The sequence below is a fragment of the Triturus cristatus genome, chromosome 1_2 (assembly GCF_964204655.1).
Source record: "Triturus cristatus chromosome 1_2, aTriCri1.1, whole genome shotgun sequence".
NCBI lineage: Eukaryota > Metazoa > Chordata > Amphibia > Caudata > Salamandridae > Triturus > Triturus cristatus.
Window position 1 is genome coordinate 295865104 of NC_140580.1, and position 18267 is coordinate 295883370.

At 43.7% G+C, this 18267-nt stretch overlaps 1 protein-coding gene across 1 annotated transcript in view; it reads right to left on the minus strand.

Annotated features, from left to right (window-relative positions):
• Positions 1–18267, minus strand: part of OIT3 (oncoprotein induced transcript 3) — a 471035-nt gene that overhangs the window by 214192 nt on the left and 238576 nt on the right. Inside the window, exon 4 of the mRNA XM_085603821.1 lies at positions 11881–12003. Within this exon, the coding sequence (XP_085459947.1) occupies positions 11881–12003 (123 nt within the window). The remainder of the gene's footprint in view (positions 1–11880; positions 12004–18267) is intronic.

Here is an 18267-nt window from a genome sequence, read left to right on the forward strand (position 1 = left end):
ACGGTGCACTCCGACAGAAAGTTTACGCCCCACCACTTTCAAATGTCACCATCCGCCACTGCCACCCGATATCTGCCATTGCGGTCACCCCCTGCATTATGATGCGGTGGGTGGAGGCATCGGGCGGAGGGATCGTCCGCAGCACTTCCAATGGGCTCAAGGAGCCCATTGGAACATACCATGATCCCCTAATGAGAGCGGAGCCAGGCTCAGCTCCGCCGTCAGGATTATGATGGCAGTTTCCGACTGCCATTTCATGTCAGCCTTTCCGACATGAAAAGGCTGTCGGAAAGTGTCTTTGGGGGCCCCTAGCAGGGCACCCTTGCCCCCTGGCCCTCCGTAATGGGGCATGGTGGCTCAACATCCACCGCATGATGCCTGCCACACGGTGCAGGGGGATGTTTGCAAACGTCCATTATACAATGGAAGCTTAAGCTGCGGACCTATTCCGCCCTCCACATAAGCTTCTATTGTGGAATGAATGTTTCCGAGTGCCAGATGGGCAGTCGCATCCAAATCAGGCGGTCGGAACCGCCGACCTAACGTCGGACGGTACCCAATCCGCAACGATGCGTTCACCCGATCCAAATAAGCCCCAAGGAGTCAAAAGGATGCGTAAACCGGAACCCTTCAATAAAGTTAGTTTTTAAGTTAGGACTGTACCTCACTCACATTCAGAGCCCTAGTCACTTTTTAAAGTACATGCCAGTCATAATGGCCAACTCCTTTGTAATATTTTGCAAATTGTTGGCACTTGAATCCCAACACGTCTCTGATTCCTGTGTTTCCTATAAACAACCTATATGCATTACGATGTGTACTTTTCTTGTTCTACAATTCATTCAGCTGTGGCTTGTGACATTTGAAAGTGGTGGGGAATAAAAGTTGGGGTTAAGTTTCACATAGCGAGAGTGAGCTTAATCGATATAAGAAGTGCCCAAGCCAAATTTGAAGAAGAAATAGTGGCAAATGGTGCATTCTAAAGCAAATTTTATTAAATAATTTATTAAGAATTTTGGGTAGTTTTACATAGCGCAAACCTTGTCCAGGACATAACTTATGTTTTTCAACAAGATTTATGCTATAAGATGCAGACTGCGGTGCCAGGAGGTTTGCTGGACTATGAGTAGAGGCTGGGATTCGAAACCGGTACCCATGATACATGGTTGCAGTGCTTAATTTGAGACGGTAGCTTCTGGTGCTCGGCACCAGCACTTAATGGCCGACACTGGCCCTTATGACAGTCGACCACATGGTTGCGCCGTCTGTCTAATTTACAGATGAGCACAACTACAGTTGTTATTTAACAAAATATTTATTACAAATGACTAAAACCTGCTACCCAAGCCCTTCCCATAGCTTTGGGGACAAGGAATAGTCTGAATTGTCACACTTGTAAGAATTCAATGGTCAGTAGTTGTGTTGGTATGAAATTGGCAGGAGGGCCAGTAGGTGGTGCACGCTGCAGTGGCCTCCTAACGAGGGCCCGGACACTTATTGTTCTACAAATTAAGCACTGCATGGTCGGCAGCTGTAGCCATGCAGCCACATCAACTCCACTGAAAGCTCAGCTCGTTTGTGCTCAAGAAAGGTGTAGAATAGAAGATTTGTTTATTTTTGAGCCGGGCCAGCACAGGATGTGGTCAAATGTGAATCAGCAAGCTCAGGAAATGTGTTTGCAGACAAATATGTTTTTTGTGTCATTTGTTTGCTTGAACCATTGTTATTATATACTTCAGACACACCAGAGCCTCTCAAAGTGGAGTTTCTCAACACACAAACACAAATAAACTGCACAAATTTCCGTCTGACTGGTAGAAACCAGATATGCATGCATTTCATTGATTAATGGGATTCTTGGCAGAGTAGTTTTAATTGCTTTATTTGTTGATTAATAAATATCGTTATAAACAGAGAAAAAACACAGTAGGTAAGAAACATTATTTGTACCCATAAAATGTGTATACAGCTTTACACTAAAAACTTTAGGAGCAATAATAGAGAGCAACAATGAATAAAGTGCATTTGTGCAAATGGCTAGAGGACACTATCCAAACACTCTTGTTAAAATTTTAAAATGCTTTGCCTTTAGTCTTAAATTTGATTAACCAATTCTGTAACAGTTTAGAATATATAGTGACCATGATGTAAAATTTGTGCAGAACTTTTTAAGAGCAGATTTTAAAAGCAGATTTTTCATTTCAATTTTGCATTAAAATCATTAACAACATGTTACTGTTTTAACAATCAGAATCAGTTTTGGTTAATAGTTTTTTTCGGCAATAAAGATAAACTTTACAAATTGGGAGATCAGGCGAGACATTGACCCAGTGAGACAGGTGTGATCTTGTGACTTCGAATAAGTAAAGATACTTGTACACACATGTGTTTGTTGTACGCTAAAGACCAGCCAGTGAAGCTCAAAGCAAGATTTGTGCAAGTGTTAGTTCTGTAACTGATATAGGGGAGAGGATGTAGCCTAACGGCTAGGGCGGTTGATCTCAAATCTGGGGAACCAGGCTCGAGTCTCTGCAATGACGCTCAACATTCTGTGATTCTGGGCAAATCACTTAATCTCCCAGTGCATAACAAATATTAATGTGTGCTTGTGTAAGCTACTGGTGCTCATGTAAAACGCTCTGATACCCGATACCTTTGGGTCAAGTTTGTGCTATATAAAACTTCGGAAAAAAATATACACTCTTCTGTATATAAGATGCTAAATAACAATCCCATTTCTGGAAGGGGTCCTGCCAGTCAAGCACTTCCATCAAAGAGGGCAAACATTACATTTGAGTTTTAGGAATTAAAGCCCAATCTGGTCTGTAGGCAAGAATTCAATTATGTGTCTTAACTATGTATTCAAAGAAGTAGCAAGCTGTATTGTCTTTTATAAGCGCCCTTTCAGAATTTCTTTACCGATGAGAATTCATTAGTATCTAAAGCTACCTTTTATGTAAGCAACCTTAGACTAACTAAAGACTGTGAAAAAAGACTATAAGGTTCTAAACAGTGGCGGCTTGCATAGGGCGTGCTGTGGGACGGGGCGAGGCAGGGTGGGGGGCTAGTAAATTCGGACATACGACGGATCGGAGGAAAGTAATTATTATTTCGCTCCGTTCCGTCGTATGTCCGAGTTTAGTAGCACCCCATCACCACCCCGCAGCACGACCTACGCGAGCTGCCACTGGTTCCAAATCTATGCCTTGCAGTTTGCATGCAGCTCACTGTGCTATATTAGAAGTGTAACTTACGAGCTGCAAATAACAAAACAATCACTTTGACAAAAGCAGTAACCCATTGAGCTATCTACATAAAATGCAAATCTGTGATCTGCATGGAACACGTTGTGCTGTGCAGGAGGCACCCCTACACCTCTTTAGAATGAGCCAAAACTGCCCCTAAACAAGACTCAGATCTCTCCAGCAGATACACCCATTGACAGCCTTATCTTGACATTTTTATTACCAACTGGGAACTAATGGAAGTCTGAAACTTGATCAATTAGTTAAAGGTGTCTGTAGCAAGTTGCAGCAGCCCATCCGGCGGTGTGTGGCACTGTGTCCTAAAGCCGGCACCGATTGTCAGCCTCAGGGCCAAATAAATCTGGTTTTACGTTAGCCTAATCCTAGGCTGCAGCGACCCACACGCACACACGAGTCTGTAGAGGTTCGAATCTGGTTTGTCACAGCACACTGGAGTAGCAGGAGCATGTTTTCACCTTTTTTTGTCTCTTTTCCTATATTAGAATAATACGAGACAATAGAAATTGCGCATCCAAACATTGGTCCTGGCTATTATTTCCTTTTTTTCGCTCTCTGACGAGCTGTATCTCCCGCCATCAGTTGGGCATTTATCTTCCTTAACGGCTCCTTCCAGAGAGGGAGCGAGGGAGGGAATGTGAACTAATTACTCTCCAGAATTCATGCTGAATGCAGAGAGGGGGTCAGGTTTGAGGACACAGAATTCGCTGGCAGTATGCTAAAGAAGCAGCAGATCTACACACCTTACACTTACTCTGATGTCTAATGAAGCCTTATTTTCTCTGTGGGTGCACGTGCCTCCCCCCCCTCCCCCTCTGTGCTGAGTCAAGGCTAGTCGCAGTGAGCCATGCATGGCGGGAAAAAGCCAGAGAAACATCAGTCTGTAATACTAATGTGAAGCTCTGCAGATGAAGGCTCATGCGTCGAAATAGAACAAGCATTTGCAATGCAATCGGTCTCGCCTTTTGGACCTTAAATGTATTTAGCTATGCAGCACATTAGCCTGGGTGCTGAAACATCTACTGTTCTTTAACATGGAGGGAAAGTAAGCACCAAACTGCGTGACACGTATGGGAACACATGGAGAGAAATATTGCCTTTCAGCGGGAAATGGTATAGTCCAAAGCTCTGTTTTTAATATAAATCTGGGCCTTCGGTGATCATATCACTGAAAGAATACAAGATTTGAAAAAAATATACTAAAGTATATACAAGTGGTCTCGAATGCTCGACCTAAAAATGTAACCGGTTCTCATGCAAAGCGCTCCAACGCCTTAGGGCAGAGCGCTCGCTTTATAAAACTGCAAAAAAACAAACATCATATGGGTATGCAAGTGAGAGAGGGAGTAAAGTGACAGATGGAGGAAGACAGGGTGATAGCCAGTGAAAAGAAGACAGGGTTGGAGGAAAGCATAACGGAGGGGAGAGACTAGGTGCTCTCAGAGCATGGCCCGACAGGCCGTAGCGGGCACCGGGCGTTTTCCCAGTGGGTCAGTTTTGGACCAGTGGGGGCCGGGTTTGTTACTGGGGGCCGGTTTTGCAGCAACGCTGCACAATCAGCCATCTGGAACAAAATCGCAGCAGTGTTTTCCATCAGCAGCCAATATCCACCCCCCCTCCCCGCCGCGGGCCGGTCCGATGTAACTGCCAGGCCTGGTTTGCGGTCCCAGTCCGGCAATGTCTCAGAGGCCAAAACGAGCGGCCAGGTGCAACTTATGTGCTGGAGATCTATGCATGTATGATCCCTGTCATCACTCACAAACATGACATGCTTCTGTGGGCCATATATAGATACAACAAACTGAGAAACACTAAACGCAAACACTACAAACCCACACATAACTCATCCTTGAAGGAAGCTGCTGGACTCCTCCCCAGGGCTCTAGTCCACCTATCTGAAGATGATCAACTAGAGTTGCTGGGTGGAAGTGAAGGAGGCAGAGGTGACCGACACACCCACTCCTATATTGTCCCAAATGGCCTGCCCCGCCCCAGCCATTGAGACAAATGGAGGTCTTCCAACCCCGCCCTTGGCTATATACATAACACCCAAAATGAAAATCTGGCCTCTCAGTAACACACACCACGCCCACTAGTGTGTTGTCACCGCCCTGGCTAAGGCTTTCAGGGCGAGGTTTTTCTTGCCCAGCCAACAGTTGAGCAGGGTCCAGGGGGCATCACCCTCCCCCCCCCCAAACAAAACACAGATTTAGATAGCTTTGTCATCGAGCAGCAAGTATCATTTATTGCTAGCTGCTCAGTTGTTCATCTCATTCTTTTGTTTCTCCCCCAGGGGGGTAGGGCAACACCCCTCATACCCAATAGACCCAGCCATCCCTAAATACCTTCAGAGTTCGATGGATGGAGAAAGCATAGCATTTCATGCCTTGGACAGAGCCCCATTTTTTATCTAAAATTTTATTTAATTATAATTTCCTTTCTAATGGTTATACAGAAATACTTCGCACCACATTCCTCCAACTACCTCTTATGATGTTTAGGTAATTTGGATAATAAATTCCCGGTCTGTCAGATGCTTTTGTGAAGTCTGGGTCACAAATGTCATGAGTAGTCCTTCTTTGGGTTTCTGGCACCAATAGCATTGCATTCAAGATATAAAAAAAATGCCCTAGGAAAGATCTGGAAGCAGCTCCAGTATATGGCACCACCTAGTGTCAACTGAAAGTATCCATCTCTTCAATAAGATATCATAAATGCAGGCCATAATAAATTTTGGTGATATGTAAATATATTTATCAGTGTCCACGTGGGGCATGGCTAAGAGGAACGCCTGGGGCAAATCGCCCTAGTTGTTTTCCCATTGTGGCGGTCCTGGTACATTTTCTAATTTTGTATTGAGCTACCGGGGACAGCTGTAATGGAGCAATTCTGGGCCCTGGGACTGAGTGAGATGGGGCATGCACCCTCGGTGTGAGAGGAGGGGCCTTGGTATGCCTTCTGTCTGGCACACCAGACTTTGAAACATGAAAGAATGCCTCTTTACCACTCAAACACCAGCTGAAATATATGAAGATGACATCACAGAGCTGTGAGACGATGGCCTGAGAGTGCTTGTTTGCCTGGAGAACTTGCTGAGAGTACGAGCTAGCAGATCAGGGTAGTATCTGTCAAAGAGAGAAGTGAGGCCAATTAGTAGCAGGAGAAGCCTTAGCAGTGGCCAGTGAGGTTTAAGAGGCCTACACAGAGTGAATATATAGATACTTAAATCAGCAGAGTGATTGCAACTGAGTGCAATATAATACCGGAGTACTTTCCATTAGATGTTCCATACCGTTATACTGTTTAAAGAGGTTAAAACAAAACCCTCCAGAGAAAAAAATAAGACTTTTTTTAACCACATGATGTACAGCATAGAGACAGGAAGATAGAACAGACAGTCAAATGGGGGACCCTCATGCCTCTGGCCTGACCCGTGGGGAGCTAGTGTTCCACGACCTGTTGAGGGATTAGAGGGGTGCTGTGGGAAGCAATGAGCAAAAGGTCACCAAGATAGAAGGAAGTATGGGAGAACTCTAAAGGACTAAAGGAGAGTAGGCTGGCTCAAAGTACAACTTGAGGGAATGGACCAGAGTATCGTGAAAGTGGAGAAAGCTCTCAATAAACAAGTGGAGGAGTTAGAGAGCTTCAGGAAGTGTTCCATCCGAGCTATGATCCAACCAATGGGCAATACATTGCAGGGCATACTCCAGAGAATACTGTAATTCCTTAACTGGACGATTAAGAAGACATCAGAGAAATCATCCAGCAATTTCTGCTGATGGCAGTGTGGGGTGAAGACAATGCAGGCTTTACTGAAGCCCATAAGGTGACATGTCAGCCAACAAGAGGACTTGAGAGTAAACCGTCAGACACTGGGACAATCCCAACAGAACTGGGAACTCCAAGACAGAGGGAGAATGTCACATGTTTGGCCTCTAAGAAAAGAGGGCTGTTAGACCTGGCATCCTTGGCGTGGTTCCCCTGACTTTTTGCCTCTACCTCCTGTATTTTTAGGTCTCGCCTAGGCAGCATGCATGCGTTGCACTAGGAGATGACCTTTAGAAATTGGTCAGCTCTTTTCAAGCACTCGTGCTTGTGCTGGCATCCACCTTGCGGGAGCGAGCAGCGGCACGCAGGTGCCATCTGTTTTCAATTAGCGTGGCCGCGTGCACTTGCTCCTCCACTGCCTGTCCCACCCTCGCTCTCCCTTGTCAACTTGTTGGCTTTAAATTCTGGTCACCCTGCTCATAAGCAACAGCACATGCACTGTTTCATGTGAGACTTAAACAACCACCCACAACCTGTGCTCCCAGACACCGATACGACCCAGTTTGCAGTGAAGTACAATACAAGATTAACACGATGCAAGAAAAAACTGCAGAAAAACGCATCCTGGAAAAAGCAAATAGTTTTACGGTAGTAAAACTGGGTTATCGGACTCTACAAAATTCTTTTATCCGGCGCTCTACAAATGCTGGTTACAACCATGAGAGTCCTTAATCTAGCTTTCTCTCTCTCACCCTTTAACCACCTTGCTTCCTATTCTTGTCTCTTACCCTCCCCCACCCTACCTCACCTCCCTCTCTCTCATAGCCGTCTGGGGTATCCCCAACTCCTGCAGTGTTTTCACTCGCTCCCCTGGCAACTCTGTCGTTTTTCCCCTTATTGCCTTCCCAAACAATTTCTGCTCCTCTCCTATCAAGAACTGTGCTGCTTCCCGCTCTCACCACTTCTATTTCAGGCCACCTCTCACCTCATTCGTACTTACACCAAAGGACGCCACAATTAGACCGAACCATTTGAAAGAAGGGGGTTGCTTGAAATTATTTGGCAAGTTCTAGGTACCTCTCATAGCCCGAGACGAAATTACAGCGTAGAGTAGATACAGATTTGCTTTTCTATATTTCTAATACAGAGATCACGGTGTAGCTCTGTAATGTGACAGTAGGAAACGTTTGTCCTAGCGCCTCTTCCCTGTTATAACCAGCAATGGTATCTCCCTGTCTGAGTGACAGAAGCTGGAAGATGGCGTCTGGTTGCTTAGCGCTGGCCCTGTAGATCCTATCCATGCGTACCGAGGCCGTCACCTCTACCACTTGTGACAGAGACAGCTACCAGGAGCCTCAGTCATGTCCGATTCTGAGGAGGAGAGCCAGAACCACCAACTGAAGATCGTCCTTCTGGGGGACGAGGCTCCTGGGAAGGTGAGAACCCCATCCTTTTAAGCAGCGCTGTGGTTGGGCTTGGAGATGGTGACAGAGCCTATCTTTGATGTGTGCTGGAGATACAGGGGCACAGTATTCGTGTTCAGACATGGACACTACTGATGAAATCATAAAAAACATTACCGCTGCTTGTTGTGAATCAGGTCATAGCAAATTGGTATCGTGCACATGATTTGGGGACTGAAGGGAGTAAGCTTTGTAGCCTGGCAAGCGGCTGGAGACAATTGATTATGCAGGAGGAAACTTTCTGAACCTTCAATTGGAAGTGGTACAATAACTGTTTACATTGTTTTTACATTAATAACTTGAAATAAAGGGCGAGTGAGAAGCTGTTTGGTAGGAAAAATATTTGAAAGGGTTCGGTGCTCGTTGAAACGGATCTCACCTCAAAGCTTCTCAATTGTGGGTTATATTGAGAAAGTCACTCAACAGTTATGTGAAAATCCCTGCAATTTTGGTACCCACTCCTTTCGCATAGGGGCAGCTTCTGAAGCGGCCAGGTTGGGGTTTTCCATGAAAGAAGTAAGGAAATTGGGACGTTGGTCTTTGGACTGTTGCTTACATTATATTAGAGATTTAAGTTCTGAAATTCTAGAACAAACATATTAATTGTTTTTTCTTTGCAGGTTTGGTGGCTGGTTTGTCATTATCACAAAATCAAGTTTGGATAATTCGACATTCATTCGTTAAGTGGGCCGCAAATCAAGCCTAAAAAAGACATTTCGGCAAAAATTTGGCTTTTAATTCAGACGAGGTTTCAGTAGTCTGGTTTGGAAAGAGTGGCATGAGGTGAGGGCAGCTAATGCCGTTAATGAGTGAACTGTCTTGCAAAGTTAAACCAGATGTTCTTTTGATTCACCTAGGAAAAAAAAATGATATAGTGCAGCTATCAGGTTTGGTGTTAATTATAGAAATGAAAGCTGATTTGCAAATATTATCAAAAAATGTGGACAAAACCAAAATAGTTTTGACAGCTTTGATGCCGCGTAGAGTCTGAAGGGGTGTCGAGAGATTCACCGCAGTGGAAAGAGCGAAGAGGAAAGTGAACCGAGATTTACATCGTTTTTGTACAAGCAACGGATTTTATTGGTTGATGCATGGTGAAATCACAAAAGAGGACTACCAATTCTTTCGGCACAATGGGGTGCATTTGTCCTTCATTGGCAATGAAATGTACATTTTGAATATCAAAGAAATGATTGAGAAAATCCTGAAAGTGAAAGCAAGGTGTTGATAATGAGCTGTTTAAGCGACAGCTGTAGGATTGGTATAGTCCAACAATTTAGAGTTATCCATCCTCCTTTATATTCTTCCCCCCCCTTTTTTCCCTACTTCTCTGACATGTTATCCTCTAGTCCACCCACCCTACCCCCACCCCTTTATGCTCGAGTAGACATAGCAAAGTTATTTAACAAGAATTTTTTCATCAGACAAGTTTTTTGGGTTGCTACCTACATGGTTTATTCATAATTGTTGCAATATGTTTGGATACATTTAAAGAATTTATGTTCACTTGTTTAGCGATAGGTGGGGGGTTTATTGCAAATGGAAATATAAAGTACTGAAACAATTAAAAATGTGTTCACCTACTTTGGCGACAGTGGTTATTGGGAATTTTTTGAATGATGGGAGACAATGCAAAGATTTTAAGAAAAAGATTTTCGTGCATGCATGGGCGGGGGATAGGAAAAACGCCTGAGTTAGGGTCTTTCCTGTTGGCAGAGTTGGATGAGATCAAGACAGGCAGGAAGGGTTGGGGGCATTAGGAATAGCTGCGGTCAGAGGGAAACAGGGGAGTGAGGTTTGAGGCAAGAGGTAGGCAGGAGATGTAGATAGGGGTTTTGGGAGGAGGATTAGGCAGAGCAACATTGGGGAAGTTGTGTTGTGGGAAATTATTACGGGTGGGGGATGATAGTTTGGATTATGTATTAGTGAGGCCTGTATTTTTGTACTTGAAAATGTTTGATGAAACTGCTTACCTATCAAATAAATCGGCCTTTTACCCCACTTTTGGCCGAGGATGTACTTATTGCCCCATGCATGAGTATGAAAGAGGTGTCAGTTTAACTTGAATATCGTTCTTGAAAGTACTTCGGCTTGATACCAAATGAAAAGATTTAAACCAAACATGAGCAATAGAGTTACAACTGAAAACTCAAAGGATGCATCCGTTAATCAAATGCTGTCCTAACAAGCTTAGTTTGAAGCCACTTACTAGCTAGCTAGGATTTCAGAACAGTGTTCTGAATGCGATTTCCAGGGTAGGTTTTGAAGGAGAACTCCAATGATAAAGGAACCATTCCTCTCACATATCAGAATACATGTCAGTTCATTAGGTCATTTCCCAGACCTTGGTATTTCAGTGTGTTTTTTTGGGTTTATGAATTGAGAGAAAAGAACTGCTGGTTTTAAAATCTCTCTCGGCCCCCCTCCTTTTTGTGTGATTGGATTTTCCTTCAAACCATATTATTCCACGCTCACCTACCTACACTCCATTTCATCTTGCACACCTCCAACATTCCACTAAGTGGAAGACGGGGGACACATGCCTCAGCCTAACTGACACGATTTATTTTCTATTTAATACCCCAGGGAGGTTTAAATTGATGTCAGAAAAATTCTTTATGATAGGTGTGGCATTTACTGTTTAGGAGGTGTGGTGATTCCTGGATACCAAATGATCTACTATGCGTATATTCAATTATAATTTGTTGTTTCCTTTAAAGATATAAAACCTCTCTTAATCACCTCAAAGGTAAGTGGTTAAACGCCTATGCCACAAGATGACCATTTTGGCTCAGTGCTACAGTCAAAGGAGAGGTGCACAGCAAGGAAAGAATTGTTGACAACTTAGCAGAGAAGACACATAAAATAAATGTATTAGGCTACAATTCCTTTCGCCAGAGAAATAGAAGAATCCAAATATGGTATTGTACATGAGCTGTTGAAACCCCAAAAGTATCATCTGTAGTAGCGTATTCAACATATGTAGGAGAACATACATCGACTGACTAAAAGGTTTGTATAAAGGGTACATGTAGTTCCAAAAAGTATGGTACAATAGAAATTAAATCGAAATGAAGTAGTTCCCTTATCTTTACAAAGATTGTTTGTTGTATGCTGGTTCATATTTACCTTCAGGGAAACATCCCTAAAACTGTAAGGAATTGGCTGTAAACGTGTCAGCGGCCAGAGATTAGCCAACTAAGGTTTATGGTCAGTCCTTCAATGTGCATATGGAAGTCTTCCATGAACCAGTCCTGCAGTAAAGGCTAGGGCACTACGTCATGTTCATTTCATTCCCTTGCCAGTATGTGAGTTACTGGAAGGAGATATACATGGCCAAAACATTTTGCTGACAAGTCATGTTATAGCCTCAACTGGGATTTTACCTTTGCAGGTCTTGCCATCCTTTCCCAGGATCCTTCCGACGCCACATTCACAACGGTATGAGTTCTTGAGATTCACACAGACTTCACTGCAGCCTCCATTATTGTGCTCGCATTCATTTTCATCTGCGGAAAAACAGGTAAGTGCAAAGTCACAGCTACCGTATAGACCAACAGGCACAGCAAAAAAGGCCAACACAATAACCACAGAAATTCAGAGGTTTCTTTAGTGTATTGCCATCTTTTACTTCAGGCTTTCCTTACTGCATTGACCCAGCATGCTTCAATAGGGGTAGTGGTAGGCAGTACCCCTTTGGTGCCACTTCCAAGCTCTGTATTAGTACTGGTAGAGAAAGAGGAGCAACTGTTGTTGTTCGCTGGAGTTTCACAAAGAGCGGTGTACAATTAGGGCACAAATCATCACTCACTTTTTAAATTCTCTTTAGTTTCCCAACATGTAATCAGGAATAGGGAAGACCGTGGAAGGGTACATGAAATAATTTATTTGCACTACATGGAGCCCTGCAATACCTATGTAAAAGCCCATCTCAATTTTTTTTATTTTACCTGAGTTCTGACATCTCAAGAATCTGTAATAACTAATGCCTACAGCCAGAACCAGGAGCCAGAGTTAAAGGTAGGTTACAGAGCATAATTACAGCTGCAGTTTAGAAAACGAAATCCAAAACTGACTTTTCATTCTTCTGATCTGTTTTTCTAAAATAAACAGCGATCAGCAGAAAAAAGACATTTATGGCAACATTCTTTTCTTGCACATTATAGATTAATACAGGAAAGATAGAATCTCTCTTGATGTTCCTACACATTCTGAGATAAAACATTTTATCAGTATGGCTTACATTAATTTAAAACAACTATGTTTTTGGCACAAATTACTAAATGGTTTTGGTGAGTTTACGTTCACACTACACATTCTGCTTTCATTCTTCATGTCTGCAACCATACTATCTGTTTCATATGAAGGAGCAAGACACCAAGGCCCCAATGTACTAATGCTTTGCACTTTTGTAGCGCGTACCCAACACAAAGTGTTATGCTGGAATTTACTATTTAACACAAATCAAAATTTGCATTTGCTAGTTTCTCAAAGTAATGTAAATTTGCACTAAAACACTGCTTTGCATCAATAAGGCATTCCATGGGAAGTATATTTGTGTACCTATGCAACCACCAATGGGCTTTAACACAAATCCCTTTATTCTAATATTCGTATACTTTTGTAAAAATATTATGCCTCCTCAAGGCAGGTGTAACAAGGAGATATATTTTAATTTTTTCTTCTTTTTCTTACTTTGTACTGCACACATATGAAGCAGGAAAAGTGTAAAATAATAGTTTTTGAACTGGAAGAGTCACTTTCCAGTACAAAGACTAGTTCTTACAGAATGCACACACCTTTGCACTATCACACAAAGGTCTGTGTGTTGGCAGCCTAAAGAGCACCTGCACGGGGAGAGTGGAAAACAGCACCATATCTTAGTAGCTATGGATCTGTTCTGTTCTCTCTTTAACAAGAGCTGTGAGTTGTGTCTTCATACAAGAAATGCTTTCTGGTCTAGGATAGTATAACATATCAGTAAAAACTCACTAGGAAAGTGTTAGAAGCGGGCCACGTAAGCAAACGAGGGGCTTATTTATAAGCCCCTTGCGCTACCGGTGCATCACTTTTTGTGATGCTACGATGGCACAGGAGCCGGCTCTCTATTTACCAGGCAACACTAAGCCACATCTTTTGGCTTAATGCTTTCTTGTAAATATCTCTCCCTTTAACGCAGTTTTCTGTGTTAAAGGGGCCTGCAATGGGTGTTGCGGGGGTATTCCCAGCAACATCTATGACTTTTTGACACTGCCCCAGATTTATTAGAAATCCTAACTTTGAGGCAGCCCCAAAAACTGACAGGTGGTGAGCCAAAAGTGTGATGCCTCCATACCGGACAACAGCGGCATCATTAAGCAGGCAATACATTAGATCAATCAGATAAGTAAGGTAGCAGGAAAGATACAGGAAGGAGGATTACGGGATTCCCGGACCACCTAGATGGGTGGTTGGGGAACATGATACTGGAGGCAGTTTTGATGGGACCTGGTATCTTGGTACTTATTTGCTTAATAACGGTTGTTTCACGATGCATCTAACATCCCTAAAATGTGTAGGCACCTGAGAAAGGGCTATGTCTCCCAGTGAGCAGGAAGCACGGAAAATGATGGCTATTGAGCTTGATTAAATTACACTATTGGATGCCAGAGGAGGGAATATGGAATCAATTTTTGATTCTGATTCATTTTGTGACACTCAATAGAAGGTGCGCAGGTCTGTTGGCTACTAAGGGAACTTGAACTGTTGGTGCTTTTGCTGTACCACAAGACCTTGAGAAATGACCATGTCACAAGTGTATGTGACAAACCTTGCTCTGCTTTATTTTCCAATTTCATAAATCAATGCCCATGTATAGGCAAAGGTTTTGTTCTGATTTATGATTGGATAAATGAGTGGAAATGCCTAACTGTATCTCCGAGCTACTGCATCTCATTGGCTGTATATCATTGGTGCAATATGCACTGTAATCTATAAAACCCAATACTAAGCAGGTCCGCTCTGGTACTCAGCGCCTCAGAGGTGTTGACTGATAAAGCTACATTTGGAATCTTACTGCTCTGTGTTTTTATTAAATTTAGACTTCTATACCCCGTCAGTACTCACAGTTTCTGCCTTAACATTGAACTCTGTAGGGAGGCCAAGAGGATACGTGGCTGTAGACTAACTTGAAGTGGTGCTGAGTAGGGCAATGAGTGGAGTGTTTTTTCCACCCTGTTGAAATCCTCAAGTTTGCGCACCTGTGCTGCAAAAAATGCTAATGGGCACACCTGTTCAAGGGGCTCTGTTGCTGGCAGGTGCCGTAGCCCTGGTTGGAGCCACCCAGAGATATATGGTGGGTGACAAGATACTATAAGCCCACTGGGTACATGGTAGTATGGGTGCTTGATGTTGCATAAAGTGCCATGACATTTCAGAGCTGATCCACTATGTTTGTTACAAGGAGTGTGTGCTGTCAGGTGTAAATGCAATGAAAGACTCTCCCTTAACCCCTTCCCCGCTCATGACGGAACCACTCCGTCATGAGCCACGGTCGCCGTGTGCTCATGACGGAGTGGTTCCGTCATGCTGCGGCCGTAGGCGGCCGCGCCGCCCACGTGGCGCTAATTCCCCGCCTGTGCGGGCGATTAGCGCAGTGGGCGGAGTCATGACGGAACCACTCCGTCATGAGCACAGCTCAACCGCGGCTCATGACGGAGTGGTTCCGTCATGAGCACCGTGCCACCGCGCTGCCCCCAAACCCCCCCCAGCGCTGCGGAGGAATTCCCGCCGCAGCGAAAGGGTTAAAGTCAGTATATTTGGAATAGCTCACATTGCACAAGTCTGTCAGGTGGCATATGATGGATGGAGGGCTGCCACGGAATCATATAATGAACCTCAGACATATTTACAAAGTGCTCACGCATCGCAGTGCAGCATATCTTCTTAGAAGTGGTGCAGTTCTGCTCTCTCTCTGTGTTGTCGCAATTGTGGATGCTAGGCACCAATGGAAGCACCCTTGTGCCATAGTGCAAAGGTGTCTGAGTTGTAGTCCGCATAGTTTTTGTGCAGAAAGGGGTATCTTCCTGGAGTATCTTCCTGAACAAAAACTGTGCTGGAACGCATTTTTATATTTGTTTGTGCGAGCAGAACACACAGCACAGATGCAAAGAGAAAAAAAGCGAGACAAAATGAAAAATGTCTCCTCGTTATGCCTACCTCAGGCAGGAGTGGGATTTTGGCACAAATACCTGTCTACAATTCTTCGTGAATGGTGATTTGTGTCAAAACCCATTGGTGGTTGCATGGAAATGCCATTGCACCACCAATGGAATGCCCCATTGACGCAGAGTAATGCAAGGCATTGCAAGTCACTGCGTTACTTTGAGTTATAAACCAATGTAAACCGCAATCTGCATTGGCTTGTAAATCCCAATAGAAGACTTTGCTTCGGTTTGCGTTAAAAAAACGTAGACCCTTAGTAAATATGGGCCCTGGTGTTGTCGGCGCACTCAGACGTCCTTGCACATGAATGTGGACCCCCTTTTTTGCAGGCCCTGTTTGTGGTCACAATCTGACCTTCTAAATGCTGAACACTTAACTATATCATTAAAGGACTAATTGCTCTCCAGTGCTGGTTTCCTGACCTTGATTTCAGCTAATGGCCCTCTTTTCTTGACTATGTATTAGGGATTGATGCTTTCTGCACTGTACCTGCATCATAACTGAATTTCGTCAATTTCACAAAGTTTTTTCCTTTTTTTACATTGGCCTCACGACTTCGAGAGTGTAGCTTTAAAATGTGAACAACTTGCAAAAATTGTATATTTTTTTGTCCCATTCACAGATATTGTAATGAGAAAAATAGTCTTACGTTTCTGACCTATCTTTTTATGTGTGGAGTTCTCCACGCGACTGCGGAGTTTCCGCAGTCATAAAATTACTAATAATTCGTAGTTTATGAATACCGAAAAAGAGTAAACGTACACAAAAGCTTAAGGTCACCTCTGTGAATCAGGCCCTGTGTGTTCCAATGTTTGGTGTTGTTCATGAGGTTTATGGAAGTACCTTCTGAAGTGATGACGGCTCTGAAGTGATGATGGCACTGGAGAGCCAATGCTTGTAAATGTATTCTCTATGTGAAGGAGGTGGGGAAGAAGTGTAGTCTTACAGCTGAAGCAACCAGACTTATCCCTTTAATTGATGTCCCCCTCCCCGTCCACCCCTGGCATGATCAGCCCTTTTCAGTGAAATGGTTATTTGCTGTCCCTTATTTCATGTGAATATGACACCAAAAAAAAGACAGTTTTTTTACTACTACAAAAGCATTCTATCAGAGTGAAATACATCTTATTAGAGTTGCCCTGCTCACTCATAAATACATTTTGCAGTTGCAGGCACGACTGGAAATAATTGATGGGAATTCAACATTTACAGTTCTTTTGTTTTTTAAGGTCCCACTCACGGAGCAATAGTGAATGGAGAAACGTCCATGACCTGTGAGGCGCATGAAATGTTTTTTTTAATTTCCAGTGTGGCTTGCTCTATGATAATATAACAATGTTGTGTGTGCAACAGTGCAGAGCATGTTCCGACCATTATCTCTCCTACATTCGCCAATTCTACGCTGGTTGTTTTTTTTAACAGCTGGTGCTGAAGGAGTATCTAGTTTAAAGCTAAGAGATTTTCTATTAGGCGTTTATTTGTCAATTGCACTGGAGATCGATAGAATTTAAAACCGATAAAATAATAAATATAAAATGTAAAAAATCATATCCGTAGCAAACGATTCTAATCCTTCCCCAGTTACTTCTCACTGTTCCCATGGGAAAGGCTGGGACGCGGCGATGGGCTCTGCTTTACAAAAGGTAAACACAATTCATTCCGTCCACAGACTAAATTCTCTATTTCTAACTTTAATATCGCATTTGAATGCATCAGTAATAAATCTACTGCTCGCCGTTGGCAACGTGGCTACCTTCAAAAGGAACAAATAACATAAATAAAGGCATTACCATATGTGCCAGTGCAGCCTATGTGCCTTATGCAGATACAAGCTATTGATCGTGGGAAATCAATGGAACATAAAAATCCGCATTTTGGGCCACTGAAATGCGCCGTTAATCAGGCCCTCTCCCCTCTGGGTCATTGGTATTCATTTATGTGAGGTCGATTGTCCCGAGCTCATCTGGACACTAGCCATAATTAATAAACTCAGTCCATTCCAGGGAGATGAGCTGCAAACAGAACAAGGGAGAGGAGCGGAGCAGCTGAACTCTGCTTAACCGAAGTCGAGGGGCCGAAGAGTGAGGGGAAGCGCCCCAAAGAGTGGCCAATCAGGGGGCTGCTTTTACAGCTTCATACTTAACTTTGCCCAAGAATACCCTCCATGCTTTCCTTTCAACGCGACAAAACAACCTACTGCGATTTATGTCTTTATTTTGTAGTTTTATATAGTGTTTACAACAGTGCTGTAATACGAGGGAGTGTGGGGGGCGTACAGACCTGGGCGGCACGATTTTTGGGGTCAGCGGCCTGCCCCCTGCTCTTACCTGTGGCCGTCGCGGGGCAGCAATGGCAGGAATCGCCAGCACCCCCTGCACCCTCTTACATGCGTTGCAGCCGACGCGGGGCGGCAAACGCAGGGACCGCCACAGGGGTCAAAGGTCTAGCTACGCCACTGGTTTACAAAGTCAAAGCCTTTTCTATACTTAAAACATAGTTCAGTATCTATGATGCAAACAACAGAGGTCTCCAACCTTTTCTGAAATGAGAGCTACTTACTGTTCATTTCA